Source organism: Octopus sinensis, linkage group LG1, assembly GCF_006345805.1.
Source record: "Octopus sinensis linkage group LG1, ASM634580v1, whole genome shotgun sequence".
In the NCBI taxonomy this organism is placed as follows: domain Eukaryota; kingdom Metazoa; phylum Mollusca; class Cephalopoda; order Octopoda; family Octopodidae; genus Octopus; species Octopus sinensis.
Window position 1 is genome coordinate 26,304,073 of NC_042997.1, and position 16,391 is coordinate 26,320,463.

The 16,391-nt window shown below is 39.6% G+C and overlaps 1 protein-coding gene across 1 annotated transcript in view; it reads left to right on the forward strand.

Moving 5' to 3' along the window:
- Positions 1 to 16,391, forward strand: part of LOC115218456 (sphingomyelin phosphodiesterase 4) — a 36,224-nt gene that overhangs the window by 6,260 nt on the left and 13,573 nt on the right. The window contains exons 4-12 of the mRNA XM_029788284.2: positions 64 to 160; positions 3,200 to 3,419; positions 4,879 to 5,041; positions 7,210 to 7,281; positions 8,958 to 9,103; positions 9,824 to 9,914; positions 10,725 to 10,837; positions 12,517 to 12,640; positions 14,461 to 14,500. Coding sequence (XP_029644144.1) covers positions 64 to 160; positions 3,200 to 3,419; positions 4,879 to 5,041; positions 7,210 to 7,281; positions 8,958 to 9,103; positions 9,824 to 9,914; positions 10,725 to 10,837; positions 12,517 to 12,640; positions 14,461 to 14,500 — 1,066 coding nt within the window. The remainder of the gene's footprint in view (positions 1 to 63; positions 161 to 3,199; positions 3,420 to 4,878; positions 5,042 to 7,209; positions 7,282 to 8,957; positions 9,104 to 9,823; positions 9,915 to 10,724; positions 10,838 to 12,516; positions 12,641 to 14,460; positions 14,501 to 16,391) is intronic.

Below are 16,391 nucleotides of genomic sequence, written 5' to 3' on the forward strand. Positions count from 1 at the left end.
TTTGAAACTAATATTTGACTTCTTTTCACTTTTTAATATATTTACTGTCTGAATTTATTCTAGGCACCAACAAGACGTTTGATTGAAGAAGGAGCTGTGCCGGTATTTTACGCCAACAAACTACAGATGCAAGCATTTGGTCGTCCTTATCTAACTCTCAATATCCTTTTTAAATGTGCTACTACACACTTATGCATCATCATCATCGTCATTGTTTAATATCCGTCTTCCATGCTGATGATGTTTTTATTCATTTGTCTTGTAGAAACTGATTTTTTAAATTGTAAACATTTTGATGGCAGAATTGCAAAGGGTTAGACAAAATGCCTTACATCATCATCATCATCATCGTTTAACGTCCGTTCTCCATGCTAGCATGGGTTGAACGGTTCGACCGGGGATCTGGGAAGCCAGAAGGCTGCACCAGACTCCGGTCTTATCTGGCAATGTTTCTACAGCTGGATGCCCTTCCTAACGCCAACCACTCCGTGAGTGTAGTGGGTGCTTTTTACGTGCCACCTGCACTGGTGCCAGGCGAGGCTGGCATCGGCCACGGTCGGATTGGTGTATTTTACGTGCCACCTGCACGGAAGCCAGTCGAGGCGGCACTGGCTTCGGCCACGATTCGGATTGGTGCATTTTACGTGCCACCGACACGGAAGCCAGTCGAGGTGGCGCTGGCATCGGCCACGATTCGGATAGTGCTTTTTACATATCTCCAGTTCAGGGGTCCTGGCATCTGCCGGGTGCCAGTCATAGGATTGGTTCAATTTCAATTCCGATTTAACTTGCCCCAACAGGTTTCGAAATAGCATTCTGGAATTCCACCTGCAAAAAGAAATTAGAAATTTATACATGTATCATACGCTTTTATTCACTCATTGGATTGTGGCCATCCTAGGCACTGCTTTCAGGGGTTTCATCATATTTATTTTTCTGATCTCTGAGGGTAATCTGAGCAGAATCTGAACTCAGAACATAAAGACATCATCATCATTTAACATCCATTTTCCATGCAGGCATGGGTAAGAAAGTTTGACTGGAACTGGTAAACTGGAGAGCTGCCCCAGGCTCCCGTCTGTTTTGGCTTGGTTTCTATGCCAACCACTCCACAGGTACCTTTAACATGTTACCAGCATGAGATAGAAACAAATATTGGCACCCGTGCCAGTGGAGTGCTAAGAGCACTATCCGAGCATGATTGCTACCAGAGCAGCTAACTGGCTTCTGTGCTGGTGGCATGTAAAAAGCACCATTCAAACATGATCGTTACCAGCGTCACCTTACTGGCATTTGAGCTGGTGGCATATGGCCAGATGCTTTTCTTGCTACCAACCACCTTACTGAGTGAACATTGTGTCATTGTACCAACACTAAAAAGGTACAACAGTCTGCAGAGAGAGGGACCTAACAGTTTGACACTTTATTTCCTCATTTTTCACAAAATTTCATAAGCACATATTATTGGAGCATAAGTGAACACAGCATTTAAAGTATCAGTATACAGTTGTGGCCAAAAGTTTGAAATATTATCATTATTGCTAGCATGGTTGGATGATTTGACTGAGGTCTGGCAAACCAGATGGCTGCACCAGACTCCAATCTGATCTGGCAGAGTTTCTATAGCTGGATGTCCTTCCTAGCGCCAACCACTTCGAGAGTGTAGTGGGGGCTTTTATGTGCCACCAACACAAAGGGCCAGTCAGGCGGTACTGGCAACAGCCATGCTCAAGTGGTGTTTTTTGTAGGCATATTTAAATATGTCCTTAGTTTAAATCCCACCAAGGTAGACTTGGCCTTTCGTACTTCCGGAGTTGATACTAATCAAATACTGTGATTAATTTGACTACTCTGTCCCTTACATGCAGTGATTTGATTTTTACAAATTTTCTTTGCTGCTATTTCTGGATCACCTCCTCTAATGCCCCGCACTCCATTATAGCAAGACACCTGTTTTCGCCTCTGTCCCTCTGTCACACTTTAAATCTTTTATTCTCTGACACTAGTTCCTCGCCTCAAATGCCCCTGCCCCTCTCAAAATTCTTTGTCTTGCAAGTTACTTGGTGACCCTGCCAGTGCTGGTGCCACGTAAAAAGAATCCAGTCCACACTGTAAAGTGGTTAGCATTTGGAAGGGCATCCAGCTATAAAAATCATGCCAAAACTAATTTTCCCTGTGCCAGTGCCACACAAAAAGCACTGAGTCCACTTCGATTCAATTCAATTTTTATTGGCTCAAAAAGCAAGAGCAAGGTTATGTAGCGGGACAGAGAGTTATGTATAGGGAGGGTGGTCATGCAAAGAGTTCAGGCCATTTCTGGTCAAGAGAGTCTTTGAACCGAGCGGTCGGCGGCATCTTCACTATCTCGTCTGGCAGCTTATTCCACGGATCCGCAACCCGGACGGAGAAAGCTCCTCTTCTTTGATTTAGATGAAATCGTCATAGATAGAGCTTTGCGGAGTGACCCCGCAGCCCACGCTCTGGAGCAGGAGTGAAGAACAGCTCTTTCGAGAGGTTACACTTTCTGCTTATGATGTTGTGAGCGAGAATGAGATCGTCGTTTTTCTAGAGAATAAAGGTTGAGCGTCTTCAGCCTTTCTTCATAAGACAAATGCTTGAGACCAAGAACTATGTGGGTAGCCAGCTTCTGGACTCTTTCGAGATGATGTATGTCTTTGAGGAGATAAGAAGAGGCTTGAATCCCGTACTCCAATATGGGTCTCACCAGTGTGACATAGAGCAGTAGGAATATGGCTGCTGTGAGCATTCTGAATGACCGTCGAATCAAAAACATCTTATACTACTCATACACAGGTTTGGCCAAAAGTCACCTGATAGTAAATCAAAACCATTTAATTCCAAGATTAAAGCAAAAAATTGTTTTATATGAGACTTCACTAATAAATAGACAAAGTTGAAAATTTAAAAAAAAAAATGAAAAACGGTGATTTTAACTCACAGCATATTCAATTATTAAACATTCATAATTGGAATGACTAAATAAAATTGAATATTAAGTATTTATGGAATTTTGATTTACTGTCGGTTGACTTTTGGCCAACCCTGTATATATATTTCTCTTTTTATGATAAATCCTTAAATCCTTAAAAATGTTTTAGCCCGAAGGCTGCGGCCATGCTGGGGCACCACATTTTCTCACTTGATAATTTAACATTTTCCTTAACTCTTTTGTTCTTACCTCCATTTGAATTATTTCTTTTCCATTTTGCCTTTATGCTTGTGAGCCCTAAATCTAGGCTGAACTGCCCAATTTGGGGTCACTTTTCTGCTTTTTTATATCCAACTTTGGTTGAGGATTATTTAGACTACTTGTTACCTCTGGAGAAACAGCAAATTCCAGCCATCCCTCATATGCCATCTTTGGTGCGAAGTCCTGTCATTCAGTCCCAGAATACTGGGTGAGTACTTTGTCTTACTTTTACATTTAGCTAGCAGTATCGCCTGGCATTGCTCGGGTTTGTTTCAACCCTTTAGAATTGAAATTTTTGAAAAGTAAAAATTTTGCATTATTTAGCTTGTTATTCTCTTTAAGTGAACATTTTTCTGGTTGAAATACACCGAAAAACGGTGACACAGCCGTCAAAAAGTCGTAAAAAATAAGGATTTTCAGAGAAAAAAAGCACCTTTTTGATATAAATAATTTTTGGTCTTAACATGGTCCGATTTGAATTTTTTCTTCTATGGAAGGAAGAACAAGCCTTCTTCTATCATACTCTCAATTTTGGTCAACTTGCACTGCAGGGTCTCGGAGTAGATAGTGTTAGTTGAAGGCTACCAAACCTGCCATACACAGACAACTTCAGCTTTATATATATAGATTAGTTTCTCATGTGAAAGACACGAGTGTCGTACTTTCCTTCCTCTTCTCCAATAATTTTTCTACTCTGTTGCTCAGCATGATATTCTTATTCTTGATGCTTACTACTAAAGTAGAATAATTATATTGTTGGTTTAAAGCTTGAACAAATGCAGCCAGTAAAACAGCACCAGTAATATGAGGCACAAATATGTCCTGTAAGTTTAAAAGTTCAGCTGATCAACACATGCAAGTATGGAAAAGTGGACACTAAACAGCGATGATAATATTTTTTGCTAGGAGTAATATAAAGTGTAGTGTTCTGCATTGGTTATACTTCATTAGTTCACATTCAGAGGATGAGAGTTCAAATAATTTTCAGACTAGATTGTGATATTGTTTTTTGAATCATCATCATCGTTTAACGTCCACTTTCCATGCTAGCATGGGTTGGACGATTTGACTGAGGGCTGGCGAACCAGATGGCTGCACCAGGCTTCAATCTTGATCTGGCAGAGTTTCTACAGCTGGATGCCCTTCCTAATGCTAAACACTCTGAGAGTGTAGTGTCTGCTTTTACGTGCCACCAGCACTGGGTCAGTCAGGCGGTACTGGCAACGACCTCGCTTGAATCTTTTTACACATGTCACTGGCACAGGTGCCAGTAAGGCGATGCTGGTAATGATCACGCTCGAATGATGCCTTTTACATGTCACTGGCGCAGAGGTCAGTTAGCCGCTCTGGCAACGATCACGCTCAGATGGTGCTCTTAGCATCCTACTAGCACGGGGCTCATGTGCCAGTAAGGCGATTCTGGTAACAATCACACTTGAATGGTGCCTTTTATGTGCCACTGGCACGGAAGCCGGTTAGCTGCTCTGTCAACGATCACACTCGTATGGTGCACTTTGCACTCCTCTAGCACGGATGCCAGTCATCGATTTTGATTTCACTTGCCTTGAAACAATAATTTTCTTTATATCTTTTACCTTCAAGTAATTAAAATAAAGAAACGCCTATGTTATCTTGGTACTAAGTCTCATTGTTATTTCTATTTCCAGTTCACCAATCCAATCCAGTCACTCGTCTGTTTCTCCAAAATACATTCCTGGTCTTCGATTATTCAAATCCAGTGTTGTCACTGCTCAGAAACAACCTTTCAAATCTCCATCAGTCCTTGATCAATCTGGTACAGAAATGTGGCATTCGGAAGCCCTTATTCAGGTAAAACTTTAAGAAACATACTTTACATTTTCCAATTCAGTGTCTGTTTCTTTATTCATTATCAATTTCATATTTTACATTCAGTCATCCTTTTTTCATTGTGAGAAAATTACAGGTGGATAATCTTCTGTTTTTATAGTGAAGTAGCTTTTTTCATAAGCTTGAATTACTGTGAAACTTCCCCTAAAAATGGCAATATATGGCATGGCAAATTGGGCATTTGATATTTTGACATTCTTTTATCTTTTACTTGCTTTAGTCATTGGACTACAACCATACTGGGGCACTGCTGTGAAGAATTTTAGTTGAGCTAATCAATCCTAATACATATTTTAATTTCTGCCTTGCTCGACTGCTAATATGTAAACAAACCAACACTGATTGTCAAATGATAGTGGGGGACAAACACAAAGACACACATATATACATATATCATCATCATCATCATCATCATCATGATTAATGTCCATTTTCCATGCTGGTGTGGGTCGGACGGTTTGACTGAGGTCTGGAGAGCCAGTGGCTGCACCAAGTTCCAATCTGGTCTGGCAGAGCTCCTACAGCCGGATGCCCTTCCTAACACCAACCACTCCAAGAGTGTAGTGGGTGCTTTTTATGTGCCACTGGCACAGGGGCCAGTAAAACGTGCCTGACAATGATCATGTTTGAATAGTGCTTTTTATATGCCACCGGTGCAGGAGCCAGTCAGTGGGTACTGGCATCAGTCACGATCGGTTGGTGCTTTTTATGTGCCACCAGCACAGGAGACACTTAGGCGGACCTGGTATCGACCATGTTCAGATGGTGCTTTTTACGTGCCACCGGTACAGGAGCCAGTCAGGGGACACTGGCCCCGCTATGATATTAATTTTACTTGACACAACAGGTCTTCTCTAACATATCATATCGCCTGACACATGAGAAGTATTCTTAACAAGGCTGTAAGTGCGTGGCTGCGATCTCACTTTAGTTGCCGGGTCTTTTCAATAACAGCATAACTCCAAAGGTCCTGGTCTCCTGTCATTGCCTCTGTGAGGCCCAATGTTCGAAGGTCATGCTTCACCACCTCATCCTATGTCTTTCTGGGTCTACCTCTTCCACAGGTTCCTTCTACAGTTAGGGAGTGGCACTTCCTCACACAGCTCTCTTAATTCATACCTAACACGGGACCATACCAGCACAGATGCCTCTCTTGCACACCACATTTGATGCTTCTTATGCCCAATATTTTATACTCAGGGCCCTTATGCTCTGTCATGTATGCACACTGACATTACACATCCAGCAGATCATACTAGCTTAATTTCTTTCAAGCCTACGCATGTCCTCAGCATTAATGGCCCATGTTTCACTGCCACGTAGCATGGCAGTTCACACACATGCATCATACAGTCTACCTTTCACTCTGAGCAAGAGGGCCTTAGTTGCCCGCAGAGATAAAGGCTCCTTGAACTTTGCCCAGGCTATTCTTACTCTAGTCGCTGCACTCTCAGAGCAACCACCCCCACTACAGACTTGGTTGCCTAGATAGCAGAAGCTATTAACTACTAGTTTCTTCCCCTGGCATGTGATGCCCTAACCCTAAAACCTTAAAGCTAAAACCTGAACAAATGCACAAACGATGTCATAAATAATAGTGACAAACGAAAAATACACCACCAATAGTTGTTGTTGACAAACGACGGCAGTAATTTTATTCAGCTGAATACACGTCATTGATTGGTTGAAATTACCGAAATATGACAACTTTAACATGAAATAACTTCATAAACATAAAGTTTTCTCAAAAACGCTAAGAATAAAAGATATTTTATATGAAACATTATACCAGTATACGAAGTTTGAAAGTGTTTGGTTACAAAAAATTATTTTCTAAATCTGCTGGTCAAATGGTAAAGATCCCTAAAACCTGATGGTCGATTGTGTAATTGCATTGAAACTTAATTATGTTGAGAATAAATTAAAGCTAATGGGCCTAATTACCTCGTGTATTAAAAAGTTACTTCAGTCATGTTCTAACTGTGACATCTTAAAACCTAAAGCCTAAACTAAGAGTCATAAAGAAAATCTATTTATGTTGTGTATCTGTGTTTGCTTTTCCTGCTGCTGACCTTTTCATAAACTTTTGTTAATCATTTTTGGTTTTTACTTGATTTATTTTCATTTAGGTATTTTCTGATTTTTGGCTGAATCAGAACTCTGCAAATGTCAACCAACTTGGTGTTTTGTATCAAAATGAGGTGAGTTTATTTATTTATTAATATTTTTTCATTATATTTGTGCATTTGCTATCTGAAGTTTGGTGAAAATTAGTACCTTAGAATTGCCAAATACACAAGGCTGAAAAGTGACCACATCTTGTATATGGTTAAATATACAGGTTTATATATATTTAGTTATTTACTAAAATGTATTAAAATAGGCGCAGGAGCGGCCGTGTGGTAAGTAGCTTGCTTGCCAACTACATGGTTCTGGTTCAGTCCCACTGCGTGGCACCTTGGGCAAGTGTCTTCTACTATAGCCTTGGGCCAACCAAAGCCTTGTGAGTGGATTTGATAGATGGAAACTGAAAGAAGCCCATCCTATATATCTATATATATATATGTGTATATGTTTGTGTGTCTGTGTTTGTCCCCCAGCATCGGTTGACAACCGATGCTGGTGTGTTTACGTCCCCGTAACTTAGCGGTTTGCAAAAGAGATCAATATGATAAGTACTTGGCTTACAAAGAATAAGTCCTGGAGTCGATTTCTTCAACTAAAAGGCGGTGCTCCAGGATGGCCATAGTCAAATGACTGAAACAAGTAAAAGAGTAAATATCTGTCCTGATGATGTCAATTGGCAGAATTGTCAGAGTGGAAGATTTTGCTTTGTGTTCAGGCTCTTTGCATTCTGAAGATAATGTCTGCTTTGACACTCAAGCGAAGTTCTATCATTTCTTATCTTTCCTGTGAGCAATAACAGTGACATAGTGAGGGGAGACTGGCATGCACAGACTACTGTTGATTTTTCAGCAAAAGTAAAGCCCAGGCCTGCATTCTGGGGAGTAACTTTTCTCAGCTTAAATCCAGTCTCAGAGGATTTTGAAACCCCAGGAAGATTAAAAGTGCATAGATACAGAGCGTATCTGCAAATGACATTATTCTTTTACTTGCTTCAGTCATTTGACTCTGGCCATGCTGGAACACCGCTTTTAGTCGAGCAAATCGATCCCAGGACTTATTCTTTGTAAGCCTAGTACTTATTCTATCGGTCTCTTTTGCCGAACCACTAAGTTACACTAACAACCTCGCTCGAATGTTTTTTCATATGCCACTGGCACAGGTGCCAGTAAGGCGACACTGGTAACGATCATGCTCGAATGGTGCTTTTTACGTGCCACTGGCATGGAAGCCAGTTAGCCGCTCTGGCAACGATCATGCTCAGATGGTGCCCTTAGTGCTCCACTAGCACGGATGCCAGTCATCAAATTTAATTTCGATTTCGCTTGCCTCAGCAGGTCTTCGCAAGCAGAGTTTAGTGTCCAACGAAGGAAAGGTTTGCATAACTCTATTTTATTCAGTCAGATGACTCTGTCAAAACTATGGAAGGATTGAAAGAACAGAAATGTTGGAGTCTGGCATTTGGATAGCACAAGCCTAATATTATGATTAGCCAATTGGTTATGTTATGAAAAATTATGTCCTGAATAACAAGATGACTAGAAGCTTTCTATCTTTCTCTTCCCTCTACTCTTTCTCTTTTCTCTTCACTTGCTCTCTAATCCTATACATTAATGCATTTTATCAAGTGATAAAGAACATTTTATTTTTCTGTGCAATTACAATAACAACTAAATTCATTTGGGTTACTTTTGAATTCAGATTGACATTCTTTTATGTTCTTAAATTATTTTGTTTCCCTCTTTTGCTGCAGGAATTATATGTACCGACAATCAACCACATTCGAATAGCACGGGTGCTTGTAAAACATCTGCACTATTTTGTGAACAGTGCATTACCTCCAATATCATCACCGCCTTACTACCAACAGCTCCCCACATCAATTGATCAATTCAAAAAGTGAGCTGCCTCCAAATTTTTTTTCCCTCTTGTTAACTACCGTAAATCCTCGAGTATAGTCCGCCCTTGAGTATAATATGCAGGGTATTTTTAGGGGGCTGTACCTTTGAAAAATCTAAACCTTGTGTATAATACGCACCCCTTCTCTAACTTGTGTCGTGCGTAATTAAGCCAGCAGTACCTAGTCGAACAAACACTTCTGCGCATGCGTAATACAATAATGGTGATGTTCTTAACTGTTATATGGGAATGTAAATATGTTTGCAAATTGTTTTAGTTACATGTTATTCTGTGTTCTGAATACTTTTATTTTAATAAATGTTGCTTACTGCAAGTTATGTATGATTCTTTTATGACTTTCCGGGTTAGCTTAAGGTATTTTCGCACCTGACATCACAAAATGCATCTGAATAAACATTGCCAGACAGCAAAGAGAGACTCGGACACTGCTTAGAAAATATTTTTCATTTTTAACCTCGTATATAGTACACACTAGGGATTTTGGCCTTTAAATTTTGGGAAACAAAGGGGATTATACTTGAGGATTTTTGGTAATTTCACAGTAATTTTGTGTGTTTGTATTTATTTATATTAATGTGTTGATGTTTATTTAAGAGCAAAGACAATTCAGTTTTCAGTATAAAAAAAAAATCATATTCGTTTTGATTATGTATTTAACATTTTCGTTTTGTTAGTTAAATTCTCTCTTTTAATTACTAGGACTACAGTTCTTGGAATCATTCAGAAGCGCCTTTATACATTTTTACGTCATGCTTTCCACTGGTGGCCACTGGATTCTTCATTTCGATTGGTAAGGTCATTTTGGGTGTATGTTTGTTTTTCTTTTAGCTGTATATAATTTTTTCTATTGATTTCATTGTTGCTTATCCCAGGCCATCCATAATTAAATAGACCTACAATGAACTGCATTCTAGCCTTGACTATCACCTTTTCTTAATGCATAATGTATCTAAGACTACATTATCAAATGTTCTTTTTAGGTTGTAGTCTGGGGTATTTTCTTTGTGGTTACAATCCACAGGTCTACCTACAAGTTCAGGTGATCTCTAGACTTTTCAAGATGCACCAGGTTATTGCAAATAAAATTAGACTACAGTTCTTGGTCATAATACATGATATGAATAATGAAACCAGATTGAAAAAATTCCTCTATAAGGTTTATCATCTCTCAATATTTACAGTACTATGTCATGTTATCTTTGGCGTCCTTGTCGGTGACACATAAAAAGCCCCAACCGATTGTGGCCATTTGCCAGCCTCCTCTGGCCCCTCTGCTGGTGAAACGTAAAAAGCACCCACTACATTCACGGAGTAGTTGGCGTTAGGAAGGGCATCCAGCTGTAGAAGCACTGCCAGATCAGACTGGAGCCTGGCACAGCCTCCTGGCTTCCCAGACCCCGGTCGAACCGTCCAACCCATACTAGCATGGAAAACGGACGTTAAACGATGATGATGATGATTAGTCATTTAGTTAGTCAATCAATCACCTAAGTTTGTCAAAGTTCTTGATTATACCCAACTTCTGTTGGTTTCTTTCTGTTTTCTATTCAGCTAATTTTTCTTTGTGCTTATTTTCTTCTATGACATTGTATTCCTACAGCTATTAGAGACCTGGTTAAGTTACATTCAGCCTTGGCGCTATGTTAGCCAAACTAAGCCTAACTTACGGAGTAATAATGAAGAGGATGATAATGCAATTATACAAGACAGATGGTAAGTTCTTTTATATGTATCTTCACCCCATAGATATGTAACTGAAGGTAGATCTTGAGAAAGATTTGAGAAGACTGTTTTACAAATACTCTTTCTTGACAGATTAATTTTGGCATTGCCAGTTTTGGTACTGTTTTTTTTTTTTTTTTTTTTTTTTTGTAATTGTGTACATTTTTGTTGTCACCAGAGATTTGGCCTTTGGTTACTCTGGGGATCAGATTCCTGATAGTGTCATTTGTTAATTCCTCACCAGACAATTTTCAATTGTCGTTAAATCATGCATTGTAAAAACGTTTTTCTTTTTCTCTTTCCTTTAAGAAAGTATATCAACTGATTATTCATAGTTAAAAAAAACACACAAATTTACACACAATGGCCCAGTGATTAGGGCAGCGGACTCGCGGTCATAGGATCGCGGTTTCGATTCGCAGACTGGGCGTTGTGAGTGTTTATTGAGCGAAAACACCTAAAAAGCTCCACAAGGCTCCGGCAGGAGATGGTGGTGATCCCTGCGGTACTCTTTCACCACAACTTTCTCTCACTCTTACTTCCTGTTTCTGTTGTACCTGTATTTCAAGGGGCTGGCCTTGTCACTCTTTGTGTCACGCTGAATATCCCCGAGAACTACGTTATGGGTGCACGTGTCTGTGGAGTGCTCAGCCACTTACACGTTAATTTCACGAACTGGCTGTTCCGTTGATTCGGATCAACCGGAACCCTCATCGTCGTAACCGACGGAGTGCTTCCATATCAACTGATTGATGTCAGTCATCGTGGTTCAGTATATTTAAGTAAAGGTCATCATTATCAAGTTTATTTAACATCCATGTTCCATGCTTGCATAGGATGAACAGTTTACCAAGATCCAGTGGGCCCAAGAACTGCATTCTGCTCCGGTGTTTGCTTTGGCATTGTTTCTCTAGCTCTATGCACTTCCTGACACCAACCAACTCACAGAGTGTACTGGGTGCTTTTTCCATGCCACCAGCACTTATGAGGTTGTTATGCAGTTTACAGGTGTATACACTATGGATTATAAATTAGAATTATAAATAGACAACTATCAATTAGAAAACAGTTATTGTTGCATTGTGAATGATATCAAATGGTAGCATCTGAAACAGTGACTAACTTTTTCGTCAGCTATTTGTTGGGAAATCAATTTACTTGACTTTGGTTGTCCCTATGAAAGTAGTCCCTGGATCTAATTAGAATTTTAAAAATATTATTTGCTAGAAATAGAGAATCTATTGGTTAAATGCTTTGAAATGTAGGTTCATCATGCTAAAATTAGAAAGGTCAGTTTCAACAGCTGTTTTCTCTCTGTAGCTGCTGTGCAGTATATTACATTGTATAGTTTTTAATAGCATAGGTCCAAACCATTTTGGAGGAATAGTCTGTACCCATGATCTTTGCAGTACCTCTAAGACTGGTGAGTTGAATTGACATGGTTGATGCATCGCTTGAATATTTATAAATAGAAAGTGGTAGAAAAAAACAAGAGCAGAGTGGGCATTCTTGAAGAATGACATTTTTAGTGAGAGAATCTTTTCTCCTAATCATTAGTCATGATGGTTAATGAAAACTAGAGGAGTGGTGGGCTCATGTAAGTAAAGTAATGAGTGGAGGAGAGACAAGTTGTTTTTTGTTATGTTTATTATAATTTAATCTAATTTCAGGTACAGTTTTGTTGTTGATAACTTACTGTTCTACTCTGCAATTTTCCATCAAATTCTGCCACGTTTCTTCCGAATGGATCTTACTTCTCCCCACAATGCTTACATGATGTTCAGAATAACAAAGGTGAGCTTTGATACATGATGTTTTGTTTTTAATAAAATTAACCCTTTGACATTTAAACCGGCCATATCTGGCCCAAAATATTCTACCTGTTTTACATTCAAACTGACTGGATCCAGCCTCTTACATTAATCCTACAATGCCATGCTAAAAATAAGCAATAACATCATCAAAATCTCAAAGCTACAAGATAATGCATGATTGATTTAAATCAACGTAAATAAATAAGCATTACACTTGACAAAATAATCTGAATACTAAAGGGCTAATGCATAGAAGTAGAATGATATGTTGGTAGGTAGGTATTGGGTATTGTATTTAAATTTCCACAATAAGTACAAAAGTATACTTACAAGAATATACATGATACTAAAAAGTACTATGTCATGTTATCTTTGGATACTCAACATTCTTGTCAAAGCTGTGGCAATATGTTGATCTTCTTGTAGTAACATAGTGCACTTTATTTGGCACTTCCAGTGCCGCTGGACTGGCTCCTGTGCAGGTGGCACATAAAAAACACCATTTGAGCATGGCCATTGCCAGTACCACCTGACTGGCCTTCATGTCAGTGGCACGTAAAACCACCCACTACACTCTCAGAGTGGTTGGCATTAGGAAGGGCATCCAGCTGTAGAAACTCTACCAGATCGAGATTGGAGCCTGGTGCAGCCATCTGGTTCGCCAGTCCTCAGTCAAATTGTCCAACCCATGCTAGCATGGAAAGGGACATTAAACGATGATGATGATGATGTCCACACATGCTCCTTTATTTCAAACTGCAATTCACACTCTTAAAATAAGTAAGGAAAGCAAGACAGGATAGTGGGTGTATATATATATATATATAGGTATAGACAAAGATTATAAATAAAATCCACGAATGCTGAAACAGCTTATATCAGAATATGACATTCACTGTGTAACTGTCACAAAGATAATGCTCTTAGTTAGGTGGGTCTCAAAGGGGCATTAGCCAGCCCCTGAGGAGCACTGGCTGCTGTAGCAGTAGATGCAAAGTAAGGAGGCGTAACATCAGAGAGCCAGATGCTGAAGTGGGTGACTTGTTTTGGATGCAGTTTTGGTTATCTGAATGTGAAATAGCAGCATTTATTCCAAATGTAGTTTCAGTATTTCAGTGTGGATTTTGGTTGAGCTTTGTAAAGGGTTGATAATTGTTGGGGACTGAAGTATTTTCTGATCCTGGAAAGGAAAGCCGGTCATTTCTGATTCTGGGATTGTCTCGGTGAGATATCGTGGCCTCGTATTTATAGTGTTCTGGATAGATCCCTTAGGTGTGGAGCTAACTCTGTGGTACATTGTTTAAGAGTAATGAAAGGGACACTGATAGGGTCAGTGGCTGGTTTGAAGCAAAGACAGTTTCACCTTTGGCATGTAAGTATACATGTTGATGAGCTAGATGGAGTATAGTGTAAAGTGCTCCTACTTTAAAAAATTATGCAAGATTTTCTGAATGAATCAATATTTTACAGTTTCATAAAAATTATAGGAAAATATATTTTATTTTATTCTTTTACTTGTTTCAACTAATTCACTGAGACAGTTTCTATTTATTTCGAACACCTCTGTTATTTTTTAAACTTTCGATAATGATTTAGTCACAGATTTTTTTTGTAATTATAGCTACTTATGAAATCTTCATTAAACTAGATATTCTCTCTCTCTCTCTTTTATTTAATCATAAATGTAGCTATGACATATTTTATTAACCCTCATTGGTTAATTACCATATTCTTCAGTTATATCAGAATACTGAATGCAGTCTGAATATTGTTTTTGTCCCTTTTTTTACCTCTTTCTAGGTGTTCAGCAATCCTAACCTTGTAGCTATGCTTCACAAAGGTTTGTGAAATACCCTTATTTTTAATTATTCGGTTATTTATTAAGTCTGTATAAGGGTGTGTGTATGGGTATGTGTGCATGTAGATGTGTGTATTTGAGGGGGTGTTTATGTGAGAGAGTGTGCATATTCCTCTTGCTTTGACATGTGCATGCTGATTGTAAACAAAAGTCACCTTCATACAAATGGTGTCATTTGTTTATAACTCCCTAGAAAAGCACGTCCAATGTTTGTTGTTTGGGAACAGATAGGGGTTGGCAACAGGAAAAACCCCCAGGTTTCATCAGACCCATGCAAGCATGGAAAAGTGGACATTAAATTGATAAAGCAAGAGTATAATGGCTGAAATATAATGAATGGGGTTAGAGGGTGGGAGATGTGGTAACTGAATAATTAATATCAATAATGAGTAATTTCGCTGTGAAGGAGTGAAGACTGACAATTCAGAATAGAGATGATGTATAGTGTATGGGATATAAATAGATTTTACACTGTCCTTTATACATAGGCCTCATGATGGATGAGAGAGGTAGAGTGGTAATGATTGGGGTGGTAGTGTTTTGGAATTGAGTGTGGATAAAACTAGTGCCATCCTTTGTTATTTGGTTGACGAGGAGTAGAGAATAGGAGAGAGGACAAGAGGGTCAGACAGATGAAGTACTGACCTAAGTCAGCATTGTGCAGTGAATACAAGAGATTCACTGTCATCTCAGATTATATAGGCAATGAACAGAAGAGAGGATGTGTGGATTGCATGATAGAGATAATAGATTGTTAAGGAGGCAGGTGGGAGGGCAAATGTAGATTTGATGGGGACGTTATATACCAGATACCCTACCTCCTAGCCTCCTTCACTACCTTCATTTTAATGTCAGCTTAGACAAGCATACCTGGGTGGAGTGAATTACCGTATGTTCCGTACATGGTCGATGCCAGCGCCACCTTGACTGGCTCCAGTGCCAGTGGCATGTAAAAAGCACCAACTGATTGTGGCCGTTGCCAGCCTCCCCTGGCACATAAAAAGCACCCACTACACTCACGGAGTGGTTGGCGTTAGGAAAGACATCCAGCTGTAGAAACACTGCCAGATCAGACTGGAGCCTGGTGCAGCCTCCTGGCTTCCCAGACCCCAGTTGAACCATCCAACCCATGCTAGCATGGAAAACAGACTTTAAACGATGATGATATTTACCATGGTCCTTTGTTATCTCTTGTCAGCATCTAGAACAGTTCAACTGAGGCTAGTTAGGCAGAGGATTGCACTAAGCTCCAGTATCTGCTTTGAAATGGTTTCTATAGTTCAATGGCCTTCCTTATGTCAACCACTTTATAGTGTGTACTGGGTACTTTTCATGTGGCACTGGCATTTAGTGGGGTCACTAACTCGCAAGACAAGGAGTCGGGAGTGGAATTGAAGGAGGTGATTTATGCCTGACGATGAGAGGCTGAAATATGATAGGACAGAAACAGCAGTGTCTTGCCATGGAGAAGATCTGTGGTTTCCTTTAGTAACCTTACATTATGTATTTTTTATGTGGCTGGGAGTTTTCACTGTTATGCTAATGACCACAAAATTACTATTGTAATCTTAGTTATCACAATTATATTGTCCTATTAATTTAAATGATACCATGATTGGAACCTGTGGGATATTTTAGACGTAGGAGTGGCTGTGTGGTAAGTAGCTTGCTTACGAATCACATGGTTCCGGGTTCAGTCCCACTGCATGGCACCTTGGGCAAGTGTCTTCCACTATATCCTTGGGAGTGGATTTGGTAGACGGAAACTGAAAGAAGCCCATCGGTTACAATAGAATGTATTGACATTAGCGAAAAAGATGTCCTACTAGCCATAGATGAAGTGGACACAAACTCAGCTGCTGGTCCAGACGGT